Here is a 24224-nt window from a genome sequence, read left to right as displayed (position 1 = left end):
TTAGACCAGCAAGTAACACAAATGTCTTGTTTAAAATTAATTAATACTCCTTTGATATCAAGTTTGTCCAAACTGTCAATAATTTTTGGGTGGTCTTCACACGATGTGCTTCCTGTCAGATGATTGCTCTGCCCTCAAATATGACTGGACATCCGAGAGGTCATGTGATTGACATGATTCCACAGCTTTGTCTAACCCATAGTTTCACTGGCATTCATGTATTTATGAATCTACGAACAGACCTTAGGTGTCCCATATTAGGCAGTGTGCCACTTTAGGGCAATTCACCCTATGAATTTAGAAGAAATTATAATATGAATTTAGAACGAGATTATAAATTGATTTAAAGTTTATAAATAAACACAAATATGCATGTGTATTTTTAGCTGATAAAGGAGGCATAAGTTCCTGATTTTAGACTATAATGAAACTGATGGGATGACAGGAGTATTTGGGAGTATGAAGGTAGTTGCATCCCAAATCTCGCACTTCTGCACTATTCTATGAAATTCCACAAATAAAAAATCATTTTTTTTTTCTTTTTTTTTTTTTTTACCAGATTAAATTATTAGTAACTCAAACCCCTTTATCTAAGCCTAGTCACAGCCTCAGACAAGTATAGGTCTCTGCAGGAAAGTAATGGGAGTTACCAGATTTATTTAGTTATTTTTTTCAACAACAGTGAAGATTCGATTCTCAGAATGAATTCTATCAATTCTAGTCCCAGGAATCGGAATCAGTTCCGAAAAAAGAAAAATCAGAATCAAATGGCCCTGTAACAGGCTATTTGCAATTTTTCTTTGAAACTATTTTGCAGAATTCTGCAACATTCTTATTTGGCGAGATCTGATGCATGTACGTTTCCCCAAGTTTCACAGACAGTAACTTACTGGATTACGGGACCATTGAATGCTTGAATCTTATTGGTTGACAAACGATCTAAGATGTGCAATTATTTTCAAGGAAACGCACGGCGAACATACTTCCAGCAGGTCTTGACTGCATTACATGTCTATATCCCTTCACCAAATGATTTAAGTTATTTCAAAGGTCCTTACAGCCTAAAAAAGACAAACACACCAACAACCAACAATGACACTGATCAAATAAATGAATAAATATAGAAATAAATAGGATAAAAACAGCAGATAATTTCCATGTTCTTGCCACAAAATTACGTTTTATTATGCATGGAAAGCACATAGGCTATTCGATCTCTCCAAAGGTGTTTCTAAAGATTTCCTTCTCTTCTCTAGTTTCACTATTAGTAAAGACACTGCTCTGCTGCCGATCACTTTTAAGAGATGCAGCCACACACACACACTTTCTCTGTCTCTCTCACACACACAATGTTATTAGCTGCATTAGTCTGCTATCAACGGCTTCAGCCTCTGTTACTAAAATGAGGTTTTAAATACAAAAATCAGACGAATGCCTTGAAATATATCACCTGCATTACCACCTCGGGTGTGCATTATTTTCTAAGAATTCAATGGCCTGTCGTCATTTATTCATTGCATGGTTAATTTAAAGCAGTCAAAATTATGTTTTAAATATTGTATTAACCATGAGCAAATTAGCCAAGTATTGACTGTTGATAGGATTGCAAATAGTAAAGCTCATACAATCTGCTAACTGATAACAGGCATAGAAATACCAACAGTAGGCCTATAGTGAAGAAAAGTGTCAACTACAAAGCACTTAAAGATGGTTACTTAGTATGATGCAATGGAAAGAGAGCAAAACATATAATAATAATAATAATAAGAATAATAAGAATAATAAAAATGCTTGTATCTTAAAAGAAAACAACCAAAACCAAACAAATTATTAGAATGATTTATTGTCACTCGTAAAAATGTGATATTTTACAGAACCAAAAGAACACAATGCAGAGAATGAGTTAATGCTCAAAATAAAGATCTAATGACTCATAATGGTCTGATGAACAGGATGTATTCAGGTGTTGACAAGACAGGAAGTTTACTCATTTCAGAGACATTTAAAGTTTCAAATGTGTGAGATTCATACTGTGCAAACAACAGGGCATCAAAAGGAGAGAAAAGATGATATCAGAAAGCTTCCTGTCGCTATTTTTTTTTTTTTTTATCAGAATACATCAGAAATTAATAACTCTAAAAATAAAACAAAAATCGACCTACTTCTAGAAGTCTTTACAACAATATATTTGACACAAAACAGAATATTACACAGGTAATGAGAGATTTAATAGTTATGTTGAAAAGGAACCCATAGATTAGTAGGGTTACACAATACATATACGTATGTTGCAATCACAAAATTTCATCACAGAAGCAATTTTTTTTTATTTTTTTTATTTTTACTTTACTCTTTTTTTCTGGTTTTGATATAGTCAAAGGGATATGTGTAATTAATATTTACATATATACATCAAATGGACAGTAAAATATAACACATCATCAATGCGCTTGCTCAACTTGGTAAAACTGATGGAACACATTAGACATAAACTATTGATTAATATGCATTCAAATATATATATATATATATATATATATATATATATATATAGAGAGAGAGAGAGAGAGAGAGAGAGAGAGAGAGAGAGAGAGAGAGAGAGAGAGAGAGAGAGATGAAATTGATGGACCTCTTTAGACATACACTATTCATTACATGCACTGAATTAGAAAATTATTGAACATATGCTCAATTATGCTCAGTTTTTTTCTTTCTTTTATGTCAGTAATATTGTGTCCTCCTAACAACAAATTTCTCGTCAAATCACTTTTCATGCATACAAACCACAGTCACGTAAATGCTCAGTAGTCAGTGTTCGGGCTCCTGATTGATGTGGTTTTGCTTGTCGTTGACAGAAAGGCAGCATTGATTTTCAGACACGGTATATGCTTGGACAAAAGCTTCAGAAAATGGCTTTGAAACTTCTTTCCCAAAAAAGTGTAGAAGACAGGGCTGATGCAGCAGTACAGGTAGGCAAAGTTTCGTGTTATATACATCGCATAGTCGAGGACGTTTGAGCAATCGTTCGGATTTCCAAAGGATGTCTTGATGGCTTTCAACAGGATGACCACGTTGTAAGGCGTCCAGCAGATGAAGAAGGTGAAGATGATGACAAAGATGAGTTTGACTGCCCTGCACTTCTCCGCCATGCGAGTGGACATGATCTTGATGGTTATGTGGATGTAGCAGTACAGGACGATAACCAGAGGCACCAAGAAGAAAAAGAAAAACTGCTGATAATAACCAGTCAGCTCCCATTTTGTGAGGAAACTCTGGTTGTAACCAGTCATTTCACACAGCAAACTGTTTTCAATTTTCATCACATCATGAAAAACTATATCCTTTATACTAGCCAATATACTGAGCACCCAGACGACGGTGGACCACACAAACGCATACAACGACCTCCTTTTCCGGGCTGATGTGATGGCGTGGACGACTGCAAGGTACCGGTCAAAGGTCATGAGAGTGAGGAAAAGGATGGAGCTGTTGAAGCCGATGGAATAACAACTTCCCACCAATTTGCAAAGGCCTCTGCCAAAGATCCATTCAGATTTGTGGTAGACTGCCCAGAAAGGGAGGCTGGAGGCAAAGATGAGGTCCGAAATGACGAGGTTGAGCAAGAATATGTTGGTAACCGTGCTGAGCTTCTCATATTTGTAGATGATGCACAGCACCAGTCCATTTCCAACCAAGCTCAGCAAGAAGATAATGTAGTAGAAGGTTGGAAGATATGCTGCTCCGAACTGGATCACATCACTCTTCTTGCATAAATAAACCTCATCAGATACGACATTATCTCCATTTTCTGTGTCATTGGCATCCTTAAAAAAACTGTACCAGTCTTCATTATAATCACCCATTGGTGTGTCTGTTTGCTGAAGTCCGTTTTCTGCTGCAATAAAATCAAACAAAAAATAAACACACAACACACTTAATATACATTTGGACTGAGGTTCATTCTGAGCATCAGATATTGGCTTCACTCACCAATGCCTTTGATAGAGGAGCTTATGAAACTCTGAGCAGCCCTGGCAGAACTGATGCAACCACGTTGTGGCTTACCAAGAAAAACTCAGCATACATCCTGAAACAAGGAACTGTGAAGAGCAATTAAATCACCTCGTCAGCTCGACGTGAAACCACGACGACTTCATTGTATTTTGGCCAATGTTTTTTTTTTGGGGGGGGGGGGGGGGGGGGTTACTTTTTTGAGAACAACTTGATGTAAAATTATTAAGAAATGATTACAACTGTTAAGAGTTTCAAATGTCAGCTGCACAAATAAATGATTCTTAAAAAAAAAAAAAAAAAAACCTTGACAAGGCTAAAATCCTATGTGCGTTAATGAAAAAGAACATAAACAGATGTTAAATCTTTGCAGAAACGTATCCAGTCAAAAATAGACATGCCACATCTACACTATTAAGATTGCTACTAAAAACTACAAGACAAATTCTCAAACAATTAAAAGTATAATTAAATAATAATCAAAAAATGCTGTAGTAGTAAAAATGTTCCTATAGCCTTATCACACATCCTGTACAGAGGTAGCTTGCCCAGGGCAGTGCAGTATAGCAATTTTCTTTAAAGGAACAATACACCCAATGGGTGTAAATTAAATTAGTGACAGGACACAAAGAATCAATGATGTTTTTACAGTGTGTGAACATGCACAATGTTTGAGAGCACCAAATAATGATTGATTTTTTAGTCTGTTTCCTGCTCAAATAGTTAAGAAAACTTGGAACATAATGCATTAGTTCTACTGACCACAGCTCAACAGCCCCTTTCTGTTTGCAAAAAGCAGCCAGAGCATGCAACAAAATCAGTCAAAAACATGGATTCATGAGAGATTTTAACACATTCAACACAAGATTCTCAAGCAGGAAAACACATCACATATTTAAAGTCAAGATCATCGTTATTTAGAGGTTATGAGTTCTTGAGGTCAATGCTGAGCACCAGAAATGTCCATTTGAGAAAGAAAAGACGTTATAGAATCAGTATGATCCCACTGTCCCAATGCTAAAAGTTAGGTCCTTTCCTGAAAGGATCGTTCCGAAAGCCATAGGCTTGATAACAAGAGGACAGGTCACAAACTCCCATGGGTCCCTGGGGCCCACGTTTGCCTGGGGTGCCTGGAGTGCCAGTTTTCCCTGGTGGACCAGAGGGCCCCTGATATCCTTCCCCGTCATTCCCACGTGGGCCCTGCAAACCTGTGGAAGAAAGAATTACCTCTGAACATGCTTGAAAAAGACAACAAAATTACTATCATGCATGAAAATGATATTTGTTTTTATACCTGCTGGGCCGGGTGGACCTGGCAACCCAATTTCACCCTGTCCTTTAGCTCCTTTCATACCCATTGGGCCAATTTCACCTGTAAGGAAAACATTCAAGCACCATTCTCCCTTCAGTGACTTTAAAATCAAAAGATGAAATGAACTTCAAAACATTTTCACACAATCTTCACCTTTTACCCCTTCAGGTCCCCTCCTCCCTGGACATCCCGGTAATCCTGGAGACCCCGCTCTGCCGGGATACCCTGGGGGTCCAGATGGGCCCGTTGAGCCTGGGGGACCTGGATCACCTGGCGGTCCTTGTTTGGTTTCACAATGTTGGCAGCTGCTTTGACCCATCACCTGCAGGAGCTGTGGCAGCTGGCCTGTTGAAGGAACATTTAGTGCAGTGATTTTCAAACTGTTTGACTGGAATCTGGTACTAAACTAAGAGTGGTACTATATTATATTCATGAGCATTGCATTAGCAGTGCAAAAAGTTTTGGCTTCAATTCCCAAGGAACACACATATGTTAAAAAAAACACTGCATAGCCTGAATGCACTGTATGTTGCTTTGGATAAAAGTGTCTGCTAAATGCATAAATGTAAATATTAAAATGAAAATTTAATAGAAAAATTCAACAAAAAGGTATAATGTAATATAAAATGTTTTTAATAAAATGTACAGTAAATCATTAAAATAGAAGTTTTAATAATTTAATATACTTCAGGGTTTACACTTTTTTGGCAATAAATATACATGACATTTCTAGACATTCTAGTCATTTAAAATAACACTGGCTGTTATCTTTGTTATTTCACTGAGATGCTATTATAGCTCCTAGGTTCACCAAACGCTCGTCCATAAAATGTGTTGCTGTTCTGTTTCCTAAATGCATCTACTCTCAGAAGGCCAAATAAAGTACTTTTGCTTTCACCTAGATCCACACAGCATCTCCCTGACATGACTGCTTCAACACTAACTGTGGTTACTGAAACTACGCCTTCTTTCTTTCCATGAACATTTGGGCAGCATTACACAAATATTTCCACATAGTGACGTAGAGATGTGGGGGTGTGTTTAAATGAGGTGTTTTAGGGGGCGTGGCAGAGTCTTAACTTTGATAAAGAAGATCTCTTTGGATTTGAGACTTTAGTCTTTGCAACTTTACAGCTCTTCTTCATGCACCAAGAGCTTGTAACACTCCAAAGAGAACGGAAAAATTGGAATCGCATCATATGACCACTTTAAAGCTTATTTTTAGGCCCCCTAGTGGTTTGGCACCACTAATTTAGAGAGATCAAATATTTTGATATTATATTAAGGTCCTCAGCACTTTTTTCTTATATAAATGATGACACTACATCATACACACCTGTACATGCATTTGTTAGATATAATGCTACTATATGTTTTCACGGCTTTCTGGAATACTAGATTCTTATACACACATTTTTGCATAACAATAAACTGAATATCTGACCATAATTCCTGGCAACCAGTATCTGTGCTAGTTTTACATCTCTTATTCTCACATAAAAATATATATATATATATATATATATATATATATATATATATATATATATATTTATTTATTAGTCAAATGGCAAGATAATTTACAAATGCTTCATAATGGCATTGCGATCATCCTGATGTGATTTACTTTGCGATAATGACCATCTGAATAACCATGATCTCTTATTACTGTATGTGCAAGCAACAAGTGTAATTAAGTGTGATTTCATAGATGTTTAAGGAGTGTAGAAAAGATGGTGTAATATCTGCAACAGTAACGGCAATATGAAAAATAGCCTTATGCTGGCTCAACAGATGGATTTCACAACCATATTTATATTTTCCTCTTTTTTACAGAGAACTGAAAGTTGCTCTGAAATCTCCTACGGCTCCAGATGTTTCTAGCTATTTGACAGTGAGGCACAGATCCACACATCATAGAGTTAAATGCTATTCCTCTTGAGTATCTTTGTCTGTTCTACCAAAATAAAATCAACTGACATGTAAAATGCATATTAAGACAGGAACATATATCAAGTACTAGATGTTTACATTTTCTGAAGAACCAGCGAGTGATGCTCCATTTAAAGGTCACAGATACTGTATCATAATAGGGTGTTGTGGGTATGTTGCTAAGGAGGTCTATCTGTTTTTATTGGTTTATATAGTTGCTAGGGTAATCGTTTCTAGGTAAATATAAGAAGGATGAGTTCTATGACTAAATTTAATGATGGTAAGGGGTTTGATCAAATTCTAACCAAAAATATGAGCAAATATCAAAAGTGATGCTTGCATAAGCATATTTTATTTTCGTTTTCTCATTCGCCTCAACCTCAGTCAGTGCATTTGCCACTGAAACAAGACATAAGACTCTTACCAGTAAAATGCATAAACACTTACTCTGCAGCACAGAAGCACAGATCTTCATCAGCTGCTCTTCTGAAGGTGCTTTGCCCTGCAACACAGTGTGTCATATTTGAACAAAACATCACTATCAAGCATGGCTCATAAATGCTCAAAAGCATCACACTCACTGGATTCCCTGGGTGACCTGGAAGTCCTGGTTGCCCTGGTAACCCATCTAAACCCGGAAAGCCTTTAGATCCAGGTGGGCCGGATTGACCCATATCTCCCTTTTTCCCATCAGCCCCTCTGCTCCCAGGCTCCCCTTCTACACCTGGCTGAACAGGAGTGAGGAGAACAGTTCATTTGTGCATATTTAATTAATTGAGTAATGTAAGAAAAAGTGTTTTTATTTGTGATGGAGTGGCAAACAAGATCCGAGAATGCTGAGAGACACTGCATATGTTTGGCTCGAAACAACATAGCTTTAGTCACTTGCTAAGAAACCAAAAGACCTCTAGATTCTGACTCATCAGGAAATGGTTGTGAGACACTGAACGGCAGATTTGTACCTCTCCTTTGTTCCCTTTCACGGCCGGTTCAGCCTGTTGAGAACGACAGAAGTACATCAGGTCCTGTGCAATTGATTTGGATTTGAATAACCTGACATTTTATGAGATTTGATGCTCAAGAAACATTAATATCAATGTAGAAAACAGTTTTTGTGAAAACAAGTGATAAATTGTGTTCAAGATTCTTTGATGATCAGAAAGTTCATCAAAAAAACAGCATTAATTTGAAATATAAATATATTGTAACAAATGTTGGTCATACTCTATTTTATGGTCCAATTCTCACTATTAACAAACCATTAACTATGATTTTGCCTCAATAAACTCCCAATTTGCTGCTTATTAATAGTTAGTAAGGTAGGGTTTGGGGTAGGATTAGGAATGTAGAATATGATCATGCAGAATAAGTGTTTTATAAGTACTAATAAACAACCTGCATGTTAATAATAGATATGCTAATAAGCAACTAGGTAATGGTGAGAATTGGCCACTAAAATAAAGTGTTACCCAAATATGTGTTACTGTCACTACTGATCAATTTAGTGCATGCTTGCCTAATAGATGTATTCATTTATTTCAAAAAAAGTTATTCAGTATGATATTCAGGTTTCTAGATAAAACTTCACAGTAATTCTGTGGGATGTCTTTATTTCCATTACACAAGCATTGGTTTCAAAGTTTAATGTGTAGGTTTTTATTAAAATCCATAACCAGAAGTAGCAACACCACTGATGAACAATAAAGACTTTACATACATGTTTTCCAGCAACTCCAGGTTCTCCCTGGTTTCCTTTCTCACCCTGGCAAGAGAGATGCAAAAAAAAGGTCAACCAGTTTCTTTTGTTTTGCATGATTGTGTTTATCTAGACCAGCATTGACTAAAATCGGTCTGGACCAACTGGTATGCGTGGTAGTTAGTTTACTACTTTTTGACACTGGCTGCTCAATAAAAATGTTTGTGTGTGCATCTTTTGTAGGTCGAATTCCTGTTAGAAAAAAAATTGTTTTTGCATAGCCGCTTGACACCTTTTTTTTTACTTCCTTTTTTCTTTTTCACTCTCATAGCATGTTCCATTTGAACAGATGTTAGAAATTATATGTCAAAGTTTTCACTCATCACTGAGCAGTCACGGTACCTGACTCCCCTTTGGTCCAGGTGATCCTGAGTCACCCTGCAAATACAAGCGTAGGAGCACTGGCATTTAACAATACTGAAACAAGGAATATTTTTAATAATACATTGAAGAGCAAAAGTGCATTTACCAAAAATAGTTCCACACTTTTCATCATTCTTTGTTTATAAAATTAAGTACTCAGCCTATTGTGTTTCCCTACTTAAGAAACAGGATTCAAAGTGGATTCAAAGTGAGGAGAAGAGAAGAAAAAAGTGAGAATTTGGAAGGACAATTCTGGAATGGTCCATGTGATCTTGATCATAAAATCGAGTGTATTATTCACATTATAAGGGTAGAAAGAGGGGAAACTGCAACTTTTAGTGAGACATTGTCACACTTATGTCAGCATGAAATAAAAAGTTCCCCCCATCTATTTTGTAAATGAATGTTATAGAGTAGATCTCATTGTGAACGATTCATCGATGTACGTGTTTATCATAACTGAATCTTTCAGTGAAAACCACAGATGTCTGGTGACACAGTATGCAGACATTTTCCAATTATTTTCTGCAAATGCAACGTCCACATCTAAAATCTAAACAACTGATGCACAGAACCAAGTCCCCGCCCAACATTTCTTTCTTTTTCAACAAGGTGTTACACTCAGATGTACCTCACAAAATGGAAGAAATTATATGTTGCTACTTCCATTTCATCACGCTTTAAATGGCATTGATGAAAGATAGAACATGACTTTCAGTCAGACTGACAGATAATGTCTATTTGTAATGCAGCCTTTTATTAAAGTAAGGCAGAAGTTAATTCAGGTTTGTCAGTTTTGAAGATGGATGTACCTTATGACCTTTAAACCCTGGTAGACCTCTAATGCCAGAGGGACCTTGAATGCCGTGCTCTCCATCTGAACCCTGAGGATGCATGCACACACACACATATACACGAATAAAATTATTTCAATTGTTCAACATCACTATACTTACTGACATGTATCATTTAATAAGTTTGTTGAATAAAGAAAGACACAGCACACTCAACAGCACTGATAGACACTTCTCACTGAATAAAAACAAACTTCAGTCTGTTTTTGTCATATAACTATTGTATGGCATCAGAAGATATGGACTAGTGTGCAATATGGACCATCACTTTAAAACATAACTTTTCTGCTTCATGTGGGAGGTGATGAAATGAATGCAATCAAATAAAAATTGCAGCCATTTCACGCTCTCTAGAGATAGTCTCTCAGCTTCGGCTTTTGTAGACCTACGTATTTTGTCTTAAGCATTCGACTTGATAACTGTTGGCTCCCAACCAGTGGAATTATGTAAAGTGAATTAAAGGTTTCTGAACATTACGGAACTTGATGAAGGCTCAGTATAGCATCTGCTATTTAAAGCTATTTCCTGAAGCCAGCTGAGGAAGCAGCAGGTATGTCACTTTAAGATATAATATCATATTTTCAGACCTTTATGTGTGGAATTCCCCTCCCTTGCCTCACTCACTTTAGCACCAGGTGGTCCAGGGAGCCCTCCCTGTCCACGAGAGCCTGAATTCCCCTGTCAACCAAAAAGGGTTGCACTCCATGTCAGTAAAATCCTATATAGCAATATGACACATGTACAGTGATTTTGAGAAATAAAAAAAATATATTGTCCCTTTTGATTAATATAATGTGTTCATGCTGAATAAATACTTTATTTGAAAAAATAAATTAATTTACACCGCCTTACATTTCAGGTTTTTTTTTATCACTTAAGAACTTATACAAAAAAAAAAAATTCAATATTTAGCTGGGATGACTCACTTTTGGACCTGGAGGACCTTTTATGCCAGATGGGCCAATTGGTCCCGAGGGTCCCTAGAATTAAAGACAACTCTAGTAAAACAACATCAGTAATCCAAGCCTAATATGTTTTATTTGCCATATCTTTTCCAATAATAACCATCAACATTTCATGTATTTTTTTTTTCTTAGCCTATGACAGTTTAATATGCAAAGTCAGCAATATGAAAGTCATCCGTAGGTAAATTTATCAGAAAGTTTAAACACTGTGGTACAAATCAAACCATTCTGCTCTCACATAGGCCTGGTAACATTAACCAATGATGTGAGTTTGGGCAACACTTTTTATAAATTTGAGTCTCTCCTTTAAAGTAAATTGGGATTTTAAAAAATTATTTTAAATGCACTTTAGCATTTTTAATATAATCTTAAGTCTGTTATATCAAAAACACAGTAGCTGTATGATTTCATTTATGTACAAATCATGCTGGACATCTTAGAGACCCAAATTAGAGGTCTTGATAAAGAACTTAAACAGCTACAGCTTGTAAAATTGCAATTTCAAACATAATTAAAATAAAAAAAAAATTAACACATAATTCCTGCTGATACCTGCTGTCCTGTTGGTCCAGTAAAACCTGCTGGTCCCGGCATGCCTCGATCACCCTGTCGAAGTGATTTTGTTATACAGTAGCACAAAAGCTGTGACAAAATCAATTCTCTCCAAATGACTACTGACCAAAGTTTGGGGTGGGTAAGATTAAAAAAAAATTTTTTGGAAAGAAGTGGCTTTTGCTTACCCAGGCTGCATTGATTTGATCACAAATACAGTAAAAACTGTAATATTGTGAAATATTACTACAAATTAATATAATTGTTTTCTATTTAACATGTTCAAAAGTAATTTATTCCTGTGATGCAAAGCTGCATTTTCTGCATCATTACTCTTCAGTGTCACGTGATCTAATAAGCTTATTTGCTGCTTAAGAAACATTATATTTTATCATATTTAATAATTTGTTATATTTTATGATTAATCTGGGTTCTTACTTGAGGTCCAGCAGGGCCTATCTCTCCAGGAAGCCCCTGTATACCCTAAAAAAAAAAAAAATGAAAACACATAAAAGCCTTCATGTAACATAAGCTGTTTAGGGGGTACAATTTGACATCCCATGAGGCATTTTCTCTCTGTACAAATTTGATACAGTGACTGACATATACAATTACAAAGGATCTCCTCTAAAACACAGGCTTAACATGCTGGCAGCACCTTTAACTGCCACTATTCCCTGTAAACTTACTGAGTACTGCCTTTCTGTAGCAATGCCAAGCCAGACTTTAACCCATTCAATGTGCTGGCAGGCACATAATCTTTCATTAGAGTGGTTTACATGAGAGTTTATGATGAAAGATAAAAGAGAGGCATAAAGTACAACACCTACAACCATCCACAGGCAACACATCCCTTTTCCTGCACCAGATTTCCGGAATATCATACATTTTTCTTTCAAATGAGCCAGTTTGATTGTCAATAAACAGGAAGCACAGCCCAAACAACTTGTGAAATGAATGAGTGTAAAAGTGTTCAATCAAACAAATGTTCCTCTGCAAAGTTTCCACACAGTGAATGTGGCAACAGACATTAAAGAGATTGCAGAGATAAAAAGAGCATTTATTGACATTAAGAAATCGATTACTAGAAATAACGCTGTCTCCACCTGCTCTGTGTGCATGAATGACCAAATAAAACGGTTTTGCAGGAAAGAATGAGAAATTAGAACATTCAAATTTTTACCATAACCTCAAAAAGAGGGAGGGTTGTATTAACTGTTATATTAATCACGAGACACTAGACAGATGTCTCGAAAGTTTCCATAGGGCTGCTCTCAGCATCTGGGCTTGGAAATGAGTAGAATCGTGCGCTTGCCAAAACGTTACCCAAAAAGGGAGTACTTACTAGATGAATATATATATATATATATATATATATATATATATATATATATATATATATATATATATATGAAGGATATACAAGGATATCTAAATATTTACATTCAGGCCTAAACCACATCACTTCAAGTCATTAGCTGAAATGGAAATGAAAACTGGAAATGAAAACATTAACAATCTGAAGTCACTTTAAATTAGCTTTGGGTTAAAACCATCTACCAACACTCCCCATGCTGAAAACTCCCCATGACCGATCAAAGAGATGAGCAAAGTGCAAATGAGTTGTGTGACAAGTGATGGTCATCTTACAAAGCAGCTGCTTATAAAAGAAACCATAATCTCATTCTTTAGAAGTGACACCCTTTTATCCACAACCATGAAGCTTTGCACGTCATCAGCAGTTTATTTCATGCTCTTCCTGCAAGCTAGAAGTTAAAATGAGAACAAAGACATTTGATCATCTATTGTATCTTTTAGTTTAAAGAACTCGCCGTGCAGGCATAACAAAAGCAGTTTCATTAATTATTTCAAGCTAATCAATTCTGGAGATCATATAAAGAATATTTTAAATAATTCATAAAAAGCTACTTGGGTCAGCAGGCCTGGCCTTCCAAATTTAAACCAGCCAGTAAAAAAGAGAAAGAACATTACAATTAAGAAAAATAATTATAATTAATTAATAATAATAAATCTTATTCAATTAATTAGTAATAAACCTAATGTTAAACAATATGTTTCTTTTAGCTTGGCGACTTAGACTCCAGATGAGTCCGTCTCAGTTTCTGAGGCAGTTTGAAATAAGTCTGACTACAGCCTTGTCTGTTGCGTTAAAGAAGCATTTCCCTTCCTCGTAGTCAGAGCTGCGGTTCACATGTGTGTGACTGGAGATAAAGCAGGACGACTTTAAACAACATGCAGAGCATAAACAGAGCTAATGATGACTATATACATGTATCATCTGCATTCTGGAATTAGTAAACATTGTGGTCTCTCCATTTCCAAATCTAGAGTTAGCAGCATACCACAAATCTGTGGGGTCTCCAGCAAACCATGTGACTGGGCCCCTCCCAACAGAAACATCATGCAATAAACTTTACATATAGCGCCCTTTCACTATGAAACTTTCAGTATCATCTTATAAATATGATTTGATGTGTCAACATCATAAAATAACATTATTATTGTGCTAATGTGCCAATTCAAAAGTTTCAACCTGGTGAAGACCAGAAAGAGCGGTCAAGAATGTCGAAAGTGAGCCGACCTGTAAACTAGAGATGAAATAAGTCATGAAAATGACATGGAAATGACTTCAAACCAAAGATGCCAGAATGGAGTTCAACTGTTAAAACTTCATTGAAAAGCAGTTGAAATATTTCTAAAAACCTAATCAATCAAAATGAATGACCACTTTTTTAAATGCATCTAACGTGTTTTCACCTCAACTTAATGAACAAAAAAATAAAAAGAGGTAGAAAAAAGAATAAGGAACACATACACAAAAAAACAATAAGGACACATAAGAAGATATACAGTAATAACTCACAGGGAGTCCAGGTTGTCCATCTGATCCTGCCACACCAATATCTCCTTTCTCTCCCTAAATAAAAAAACAAAAGTGGTCAGAATCACATATTGCACCTCAAAAGAAGAAAATTGCAACAAACACACATTTACGGATTTCTGAGGATATGGTTCACACATATCACACATATTTTTAGAAATAGGGGAAATAAGCTGTATGTAAACACTATCACTTTGTCTTAAATAATCACGGTGCATTCCACTTATTGCAGAAATAATTCGAGTTTTGCCGTTTCAATTTGGGTTACATTTTATTTTATTTTTTACATACTAATTACATAAAGAAAAAATTAAGCACTAAAAAGTTAAATATGCACACAACTTAATTGTAAAGTATGAAATTTGAGACAGTCTGTCATTAAAATATAAACATGTTACACCCAGCTGTAAAGAGAGCTTATCTAAAGATTTTTTTGTTGCACCTTCTGAAGTACTTAATTACAAGCTGTACACATGTGGGAATTTTGGTAAAGAGATGTCCTTCTTTACAGAGATGCTGGGCTGTGGCTGGCCATCGTGTGAATTCAAAAATAGCATGTTTCTGGTCACATGTGCATGGAATTTGTGTATTGTAAAACACACCTGTCAGAAAATATGCAACATCCCACATTTTGCATGAAGCATGGGATATGATCAGAAAAACACACTGCTGTACCACACTGCCATACAAAGGCAAACACTGTAACTACACATATTGTCAAAAATAAATCTAAAATCATCTCTGACTATGATTTACAGATTTAGAAGGGAAAATGTGTGAACACTAATATTTAAATAAAGGGGGAAAAACATGCAAGACATTTTATTATTATTAGTTTTCATTATTAGTTTTGGCTTTGTAGGGTAGCAGGCTAATCCTATTTATGTACACATGCAACATACTGTTCAAAGTATATGCACATTTTCCTAGATTTTTTGTATGCTTCCAGTACCCATGCAAATAACAAAATATTTTAAAATGCTTATAAATTCGTTGTTATGCTATATTATTGTCAATTATTGGATTCAATCTTTTTGTCAGCTTGTTTTATTTTAACTAGCACAGGTTTTGTATTTCTTTTTGGAACTGATTGATCATAGCTTATGCATCTCAGTGTTTGAGTAAATATTACCAAAATTATCCAAAAACAATTTCACTCAAAAGCTGAGGTCCTCTGAGGCCCATGACTAATCACTTCCAGAAAAGAGATAAAGAACAGACCAGGAACACCAAATTAGGCAAATTTAGTGGATTAAATTAATAATAATAATAATTATATATTATATAGTTTTTTTTTTGAGATTATACTATTTCTTTCTTAACATAAAATGTAGTGAGGTCATGCGTTAAAGTAGCATACAACAGTTCGAAACATTCATCAATGCATATTATATGGCAATATATTTTTTAAACAAGCACTAGTAAGTATTTACTGTGCAGTATGCTAATATTTCATGAAATGTTCTTGGTGTTAATGTAAACTGCATTGGCTAGTCTGTAAGACACATAACTAGTGCATTTTAAAATGTTTGGTCAAATAACTGTGGCGTTTTCTTACTGTATTTCTCTTGTTCGCGCACTCAAATACATGCACATATAGACTTTACACTAAAGCGCTGATATTTGGAAAGACCTCACACAAAGCATGCTCTTGAAACAAGACAAACAATAATTCTACCTTATACCGTCGCTCTGCAATTATATCCAGGAGAAAGCTAATTAAAGGGAACTTATGAGATTTCACATGACTTTTATCTCTTGTTAACTTTTGGTGGCAGTTTTTGTGCGTGCACTGAACGTTTGATGCAGGTGAAACTTAAGTATGACCCATTTCGGTTCAAATAAATCAACTCATAATCAAAATAGTCATGAGTTGTTCATGGGTTCTGTGTGTTTGAACAGTCCATATGCATGTACAGTATGTTTGCATGTCATGATTAAAGGCTGTTTTCAGGGTTGGCGGCACCACTTGTGCTGCGGGACACCCACCCTTACGAGGGAGCCCTCTTCTGGCACACCACATGAAACCAAGATTTGGTAAAGAGATTTGGGTGTTACCGCTACAGCGAGCAATTCTGTCTCAGATCCAGTGGGAAAGCCAGGACTTAATAACAAAAACTAGCAAACTTGATAACAGCGATCCTATCCAGTTAAATTTTCACTTAAGTCTCTTGCATATGCTATGGCCCTTTATGAATGTATAAGTTAACAAGTGTAAGTATAAGTGTAAATAAAATACAGAATAGAGCAACAATAATGATGCCAAACAGCAGTTTACAAAGCTTACACAAAGTTTCAAACATGAATCTAAAACCACTGCATGCTTTAAAAAAGTAGCTACTACAGCTGTGTGATGCATCAAACAGGTAAATTAAAACCTAGAAGAAACACGAAAGCTGTTTTCTGGGTTTAAACACTAAACTGCATGGCTCTAGTGCTTACAGATGTGTCAAGAGATTTGTATCATTTCAGTATTACAATAATTGATCAAAAAGACCAAAGTATCATTCATTTGAGTAAGAGTGAGCATTAAAACATGATGTTAAAGTGAAAATACATTCTATAAATAATTTTTTATAAGTTATGTAATTTCAGTGAACATTACCAAACGTGTACCAAATGTCTTAAAAGGTTATTTTATAGCTTTGCGGAACAAAATCTAAATGTTGCATCTTTCAAACAAAGCCACATCCAAACCTGAACAAATTGAGTGCCGCCAAGAGTCAGTTCAAAACCCTTACTAATAAACAGGCTTGATTTATTAGGGCAGTAAATGGCAGGGCACTAATTTTCAGAGAACGGGCAGCACACAGATGCAGCCTGAAAATAGATCTGAGTGACAGACTTCTAATTTATGTCTTTAAAACTCCATTCATTTGCTCAAACTACACTATGGGGGAAAAAATCATAATAATATACATATTTGTCTAAAACTGCAAATCAGACATCATAGCTCTCAGTATGAGCTCTGTTTTTATCTCTATTTATTCTACCTATATCTCGCAAGATACTCAAAGAGAAATGTCAGAGACAAAGCTGATGATAAGTTCAGGAAGTCTCTTGAGCTATATAAGAGCAACATCTGAGCACTGAAAATCTCATCTGGGTAGACTCATTATATGTGTTTTTAATATTTACAGTGGCTTCATTTTTATGTAGTGTCAACACCCTGTTGAAAATGAGCTTTGCCATGATACACAAACTTCATAAAGCAACATTCATCTATTATTTATAATTATACCACAGTTTTCAAGCTTAGCTGATGTAAAATGTAAGCAGCACACAGTAATTTGGCTGGAATGTGAACTTATATTCATCTAGAGCAGAGAGCAGCTCGTGATGTGTACTGTGTCATTGACCAATCATAATCTGGGTGTTTAAGTCGCTATATATAGACCTTTGGGCAAGACGACAGTCTGCTGCTGGAAAAAATCTAAGAAAAATGTCAGTGAGACGGATAAAAAGGTTCGACGACAAGGCCACAAATATGCCCTTGTTCTTAAAATAATCCAGGACTTTCTCGTGTGAGAGGATGTCTGAACGTGTCCCTAACACATCTGATGGTTTCCCCCTGTGCTGATTTAAATACTTAGAGACTCTGGGTGTGAAGTTGAAACTGTCTAGGGTTGCCTGTCTATGTTGTGTGCTCGAACAGGAAAACAACTTTAAAAACAAGACAGAAGTCATCAAAATCACTTAGATTCATGGGTTACGGAACAAAACATTTTTGGGTGGGGTTTCCTTGAAAATATACACCACAAAATGATGCATTATTTTCTTTTTTAATGTGGTACAGCATTGTAACGACAAAAGAAGTGAATTCATTCTCATGAACAATTGACAGAAAACGAAAACGACGGATCGAAACGCTAAATTTGGAATAAAAATGCCTTAATTCACAAAAAAAAAAAAAAATTACGCTCACTTGAGGTGGTTTTTGACTTGTGCGAAAAAGGGTTAATGCGAATAATGGGAGATGGAAATGCAAGTGAAGTAAGATAGAAAGTCTTGTTTTCTGATAAATTCGTCAAAATAAAGGGGGTTAATGTTTTACTCTCATTTTAAGCATAAACTTACTTTTATCTTGCTACTCAAGTAAATGTATATTGATCAACAAATATAGATATTTGTACTAGAAAGAGAAAAAAAAAAACTTTTTGCAGTATTGGAGGCTGCTACTTTTTCCTGCTGCTTTTAATATGCCTCCATTATCACAGAGACGAGAAAAACGTCCATGGTTGTGACTGATTATGATTTCAGAAGTAGTGGTAATTGAATACTGTAATCACAGATCCGTCAGTCTGAAATCTGTCTTACCTTGGGACCAGCAAGTCCAGGTAGACCAGGTGTCCCAGGTTCACCCTGCAGAGGAAAAAGAACAAAGATGACTTTGTAAAGACTTGAATTTAAAACAGAATACTGTTAAGTGGAATAAAACTGTTAATGATCACTAATGCACAGTATAAACATTCACAAGTAGATGCTAAAATAGATTTCTTACATTCAGTCCAGGTTTTCCGGGTGGTCCCATTTCCCCTGGTTCTCCTGGGATTCCCTGTAAGGTCACAATAGTTTGCAGCGTTTGGTAATTGGTAATTTCCTGTCATTTTCAATAGAAATGATAGGATATATTGTTTTTTTTAACCTTGCTTCCTTGAATTCCCAAGTCATCTAATTCCAATTTGGAAAAGCCAGTGCCCTAGAGGAGATTTTAAGGGAATCATTTTAGTCATTGTAGTTTTTGCTTACTAAAGAGAAACTTTATGGATATAACCTTTAAACACAGCAACAGAAAAATTGAGATTAAATGATCAGAAAGTTTGAGACTCACTGTTGGTCCTGAAGGCCCTGGTGGTCCCATTTCACCCTGTTAAAAGATTGGAGAAAAAAATTATACAAGCCATTTAATATTAATGACAATGAAAATCTCAGAATCGACATACTTTGGATCCTTCCAGCCCTCGCTCCCCTTTTTGTCCTGGTTCCCCTGCTTCACCCTATAAATGGAAGAATAAAAGATTAACGTAAAGCTTTGAGGTTATCAGAGAATGTTCTTGACATTTCACTCACTTTCTCTCCATCTCGACCAGGCTCTCCAGCTGCTCCCTTTTCTCCTGGTTTCCCCTGGTGGACAAACAGATCGTGGTGATTACACACGTCCAAGCCTCATGATGAATGGCACAAATAATTCTGCTGTACTTACAGGTTTACCATCAGGGCCTGGAGGTCCTTCTCTGCCTTTCTCCCCTCTGAAGCCCTGCATTCAAACAATAAGGAGATAAATGTGTTTTAATCAGATGTCCCGAACAAGCCAAAACACCTCAGCATATTTGCCTATCAATATATTAATATGCATAGTTTAAAAAATGTCTCACCATAGGCCCAGGTAGACCGGGCAGACCAGGTTTACCACTAGGACAGTCGCAACCTTCTACAGCAGGAGAGCGATCCAAAGGACACTGGGAATACAACACATTGCACGTAAAACATAAACTAAATCAATCACCAATTAAATTTTAAACATTTTAAAAAGCAGATAACTTACACTGTCATTATCCTGAAACAAACAGAGAAAAATACATTAAAGTGGCAAGGAAATCACTGGAGCCAGAGAACACTTAACATTATTTACACAAATGTGTTCCTGGATCACCATCTTTGTTGGTCCTCGAACAACTTATTATTTTTTTTAAACCTTCTTGAAAAAAATATATCAAATAGAAACACCATGCTGGCTGACACCAACTAGGACTAGCAAGATCAACAACAAACCAGTCTTACCACAGAGTAGATTTCACATGCTGTCTCTCTCTCACTTTGCTGGGGGTCACAGTAGATCCGTAACTTCTGTAGCACTATCTGATAAAGAAGCACAAGACACAACAGTAATCTTTTGATTTGACTGTTTGTCGAACAATATTGTGATTGCAAACTATCAGTCTTCAAAGTTTCTCTTAGTTTGGCAAATATAAGCTTGTGATCAGGCGGCTGTCAAAAATAGTGTTGGAGTCACTTACAGGGACTGTAGTCTCAGTATTGATTTTCTTGGCGACCTGAGTCTTTCCGTTAATGTAGATGGGAACCACTGGATCTAGGAGCTGCTCCTCCACATATGCGCCGTCTATGAAACAGGTGATGCGTTTGTACCTCACCAGGAACTTCAGCTGGTGCCAATCTGTGTCAAAGAGCCTCTATAGAGACATAAATCATATCATTAAAAGACATAAACACATTTATATTCTTACTGTATAGGTGTTTTAATAATAACTGCATCCCAGATTACATACTAAAAGTATCTACTTTGATGTTGATTGGAAAATTTCTTGGAAATTAATTTTGGATAATTTTTAAGCACAGATACCACGTGAATTCAGATGCAACCAATGTTTTCATTAATTAGATTTAAGAGTGATATAAACATTTCAGAGACCTTGATGCCTTGGGCATTAAATATGACTGTGTGCTCTTTCTTTAGAGTGCTGGGGCAGGTGAAAGTGACCGATTTGTCTGCTCCATTCAAAGTCACAGCGAGCTGCTTAACCCCGTCCTGAGACAACACCCTTAACAGGTCGAACTTCATCCAGTGAGCTGGGCTCTTCAAGCGCAAAGTGGCCACAAACACAAAAGCTGGTGGAAGGCCTTCTGGAAAGATCTCTCTGTGGAGAACATCAAAAGTAGCATGAATTTTCCAACCATAACAGGTCACTCAACATCTCATTTACATCACAGTGACAAAATTCAAACTGTTCGACGTGTACAAGAACACAAACAAAACAGCACACAAAACACTCACACAAAGATCACCTGGTGTTGTGGGTGATGTACATCCGATCACTGAGCTGAAATGCTCTCTCTGATAACAAAGATCCCTGAACCTTCTGAGCCACCTGCTCAATCTTCATCAGGCTCATTAGATCAAATCCCTTCTGATCGTTCACTGTCCCAGGGATCCGCGTTGGACACACTGATTCTGTGAATGAGAGAATCTTTAACACTGTAGTTGCACTTCAATTCAATTCAATTCAAGTTTATTTGTATAGCGCTTTTTACAATACAAATCATTACAAAGCAACTTCACAGAAAATTACATTTCTACAATATTTAGTTGTAGCTTATAAGTGGTGATTGTCAGTTTGTGTGCATATGAAAGGATTTTTCAGAAAAATGTATACAAGACGTAGTCAACCAGACGATGAACATTATTAACAGCAATTACTATGTGATGCAATTACACTTGTAGCAACATTTGTTAGTTCTGTTTGTACTTTGCACTTCAACTATGATGCTTTGAATCAAAGTTTGTTTATATAACCACACAATAGTAACCGAATAAGAAAATGCCTTTTTTTAGATCTGGTTTAATGAGATCTCTTTAAATTGTTTCTCCTAGACAGTAATGAGATAAAATAGAAAGCAAATGAACATTAAGTTTTCCAGATTCTCAGTTTTTCCAGAAGAGCAGCAAAGTCTCAAAACGGTGTTCCTATTTGCCAAAACACCAGAGTCTGACTGCAATCAAAAGTGACTCATCAAATTCTTTCAAGACCAAATCTGAGCTGCTATCCACATTAACTGAAAATTGAGGGAGGAGAAACATCTGAGACATCTGTAACTAAAAAGTTTCCCCAATTAAAAAATAACACAATAAAAAATAAAACAAATTAACATACACTCAATTAAACAACTGAAAATAGATGCCAGTGCTTAACTATGTAGCATTAAAAAGACACTAGTCCAAAGACTGAATTTCCAAAGGTCTGTTAGCATCTTGACACATGATATTCTTAGCTGAGTCATGGCAAACAGTTTATCTTCAGGATTAAACACATGCATTGGGCCCTAAGGTTTAGATCCATGTAATGTCTTAATGTCACTGGTTACAGAGAAAAATATGCTCCAAAGTCTAGGACGACTCACCTTCACACAGTTTCTGCTCCATCAGGTCCCATATGCTTGCAATGGATTTATAGTCCTCCACGTGCAGCACGTAAGTAGAAGATGGCTTGTTGGCCACAGACACCAATTCAGAGTTAGTTATCTCATTTCCCACACCAACTGCAAACAGAACAATATTCTGTGCTCTGGCCTCCATGGCAGCATCCTCAACATCATCCTGCGAGCGCCCATCAGTGAGAACCACGGCGATGCGGTTTCTGGGAGTCTGGGATGTGCGGTTAGTCATACCAAAGACGTGGTCTGTGGCAAACTTGATGGCACGGCCGGTCCGTGTGCTGCCCCCCAGGAATGACATGGAGGTGATGGCCCCGATGAGTTCTTGGCTGTTCTGATGCTTTCCCAGAGGAATCTCCAGTCGAGGGGTGTCGCTGTATTGGATGACTGCCACCTGAGTGTGCCTGGTGCTCACATCAAAGCCACTGGTGATGTTGATGAGCCAACGCTTGGCAGTTTCAAAATTAGGGATCCCCAAGCTTGAGGAGCCATCAATGATGAACGCAAGGTCATTGGGAGATGTGCTACAACCTGCAAACCCAAGAAAACATTTGCCCACAGGGTCCACATGCAGACCAAGTATGGTTACAGTTCTTGAACAAATGTAGAGTGAAGTCAGGTACATTTGTCCAATTTTTGACCGGCATCTCAACCAATTGCTCGATTTACCTGAATTCACCCTACAGTGTCATCACAAGAATGACCTAAGAAGTATTACAGAAGTCATTTTCTCAAGTATATTAATTTACATTTATGCACTTGGCAGGTGTATTAATAACCAAAGTGAAGTGAACATTTTATCTGTTCATGCATTTCCTGATAATTGAATCCATGACCTTGACATTGCTAATGCCATGCTCTACTGTTTGAGCTACAGTAATGCCTCAAGAGTGTTGCTTTAATGCAGCTTAATACTGTTCCATAATTTAAACCATTTGACTAATGTATTATACAGTATACGACTAAGAAAAAGATTCCAAACCAGCTTGAGTGTCCTCTTGCTGGAATCCACTGGTGTGCAGGAACAAAACACAAACAATCAGTGAAGAAAACATCCATGTCCACATGGTATGGCAACAATAAACCAAGCAGCAGCTAGAAAATGCCTGGGGGAAAAAAATGAAATTTTGTATACAATATCTATATCTATCTATACATCTACACACACACACCTATATATATGATAACACCATGGTAATTTTAATACATACCATGGCACTGTTTAATAAGTAAGTTATTTTAACAAATGCATCCAAAACGTTTATTTACTGTACTGTATGATTTTCCATGGTATATTTTATAATACCATTGCCCTTAGAAAGGTTAAACTGAGACAACATCCAATATTCCTATAAAGAATTAACAAAAAAGCATAATAGGCCATTCTCTCACCAGCAATGTGAATCCTGGATATCCACGAGTTTAAACAGAGACTTGCCACCAACAGGTTACAAGACAGCAGCTAAAAATGCTCTCATCGCTGACATGAATTACAGTACAGTGCTGCAGAAACAGTGCACAGTGGCAAGATCCAGCCAAAGACTATTTTATATCTGCACCCACAGTGACGTACAGCAGTTCCTGGGCAGAATGAAAGAGCGACAGGCATCAGAGAGAGGGAGGAGTA

At 36.5% G+C, this 24224-nt stretch overlaps 1 protein-coding gene and 1 pseudogene across 1 annotated transcript; both read right to left on the bottom strand.

Annotated features, from left to right (window-relative positions):
* Positions 1-2592: 2592 nt before the first annotated feature.
* Positions 2593-4083, bottom strand: LOC132154511 (C-C chemokine receptor type 4-like). The gene is made up of 2 exons (XM_059563091.1): positions 3991-4083; positions 2593-3895 (listed from the first exon to the last, which is right to left on the bottom strand). The coding sequence occupies exon 2, from the start codon at positions 3861-3863 to the stop codon at positions 2802-2804; it is 1062 nt and encodes a 353-aa protein (XP_059419074.1). The 5' UTR covers positions 3864-3895; positions 3991-4083; the 3' UTR covers positions 2593-2801.
* Positions 4084-4644: 561 nt separating this feature from the next.
* On the bottom strand, positions 4645-23702 carry LOC132154512 (collagen alpha-1(XXI) chain-like; annotated as a pseudogene).
* Positions 23703-24224: the final 522 nt, after the last annotated feature.

Source organism: Carassius carassius, chromosome 12 (genome assembly GCF_963082965.1).
Source record: "Carassius carassius chromosome 12, fCarCar2.1, whole genome shotgun sequence".
NCBI classification, from domain to species: Eukaryota; Metazoa; Chordata; class Actinopteri; order Cypriniformes; family Cyprinidae; genus Carassius; species Carassius carassius.
The sequence above is the reverse complement of the archived record's forward strand: the minus strand, read 5'-3'. Positions and strand labels throughout refer to the sequence as shown.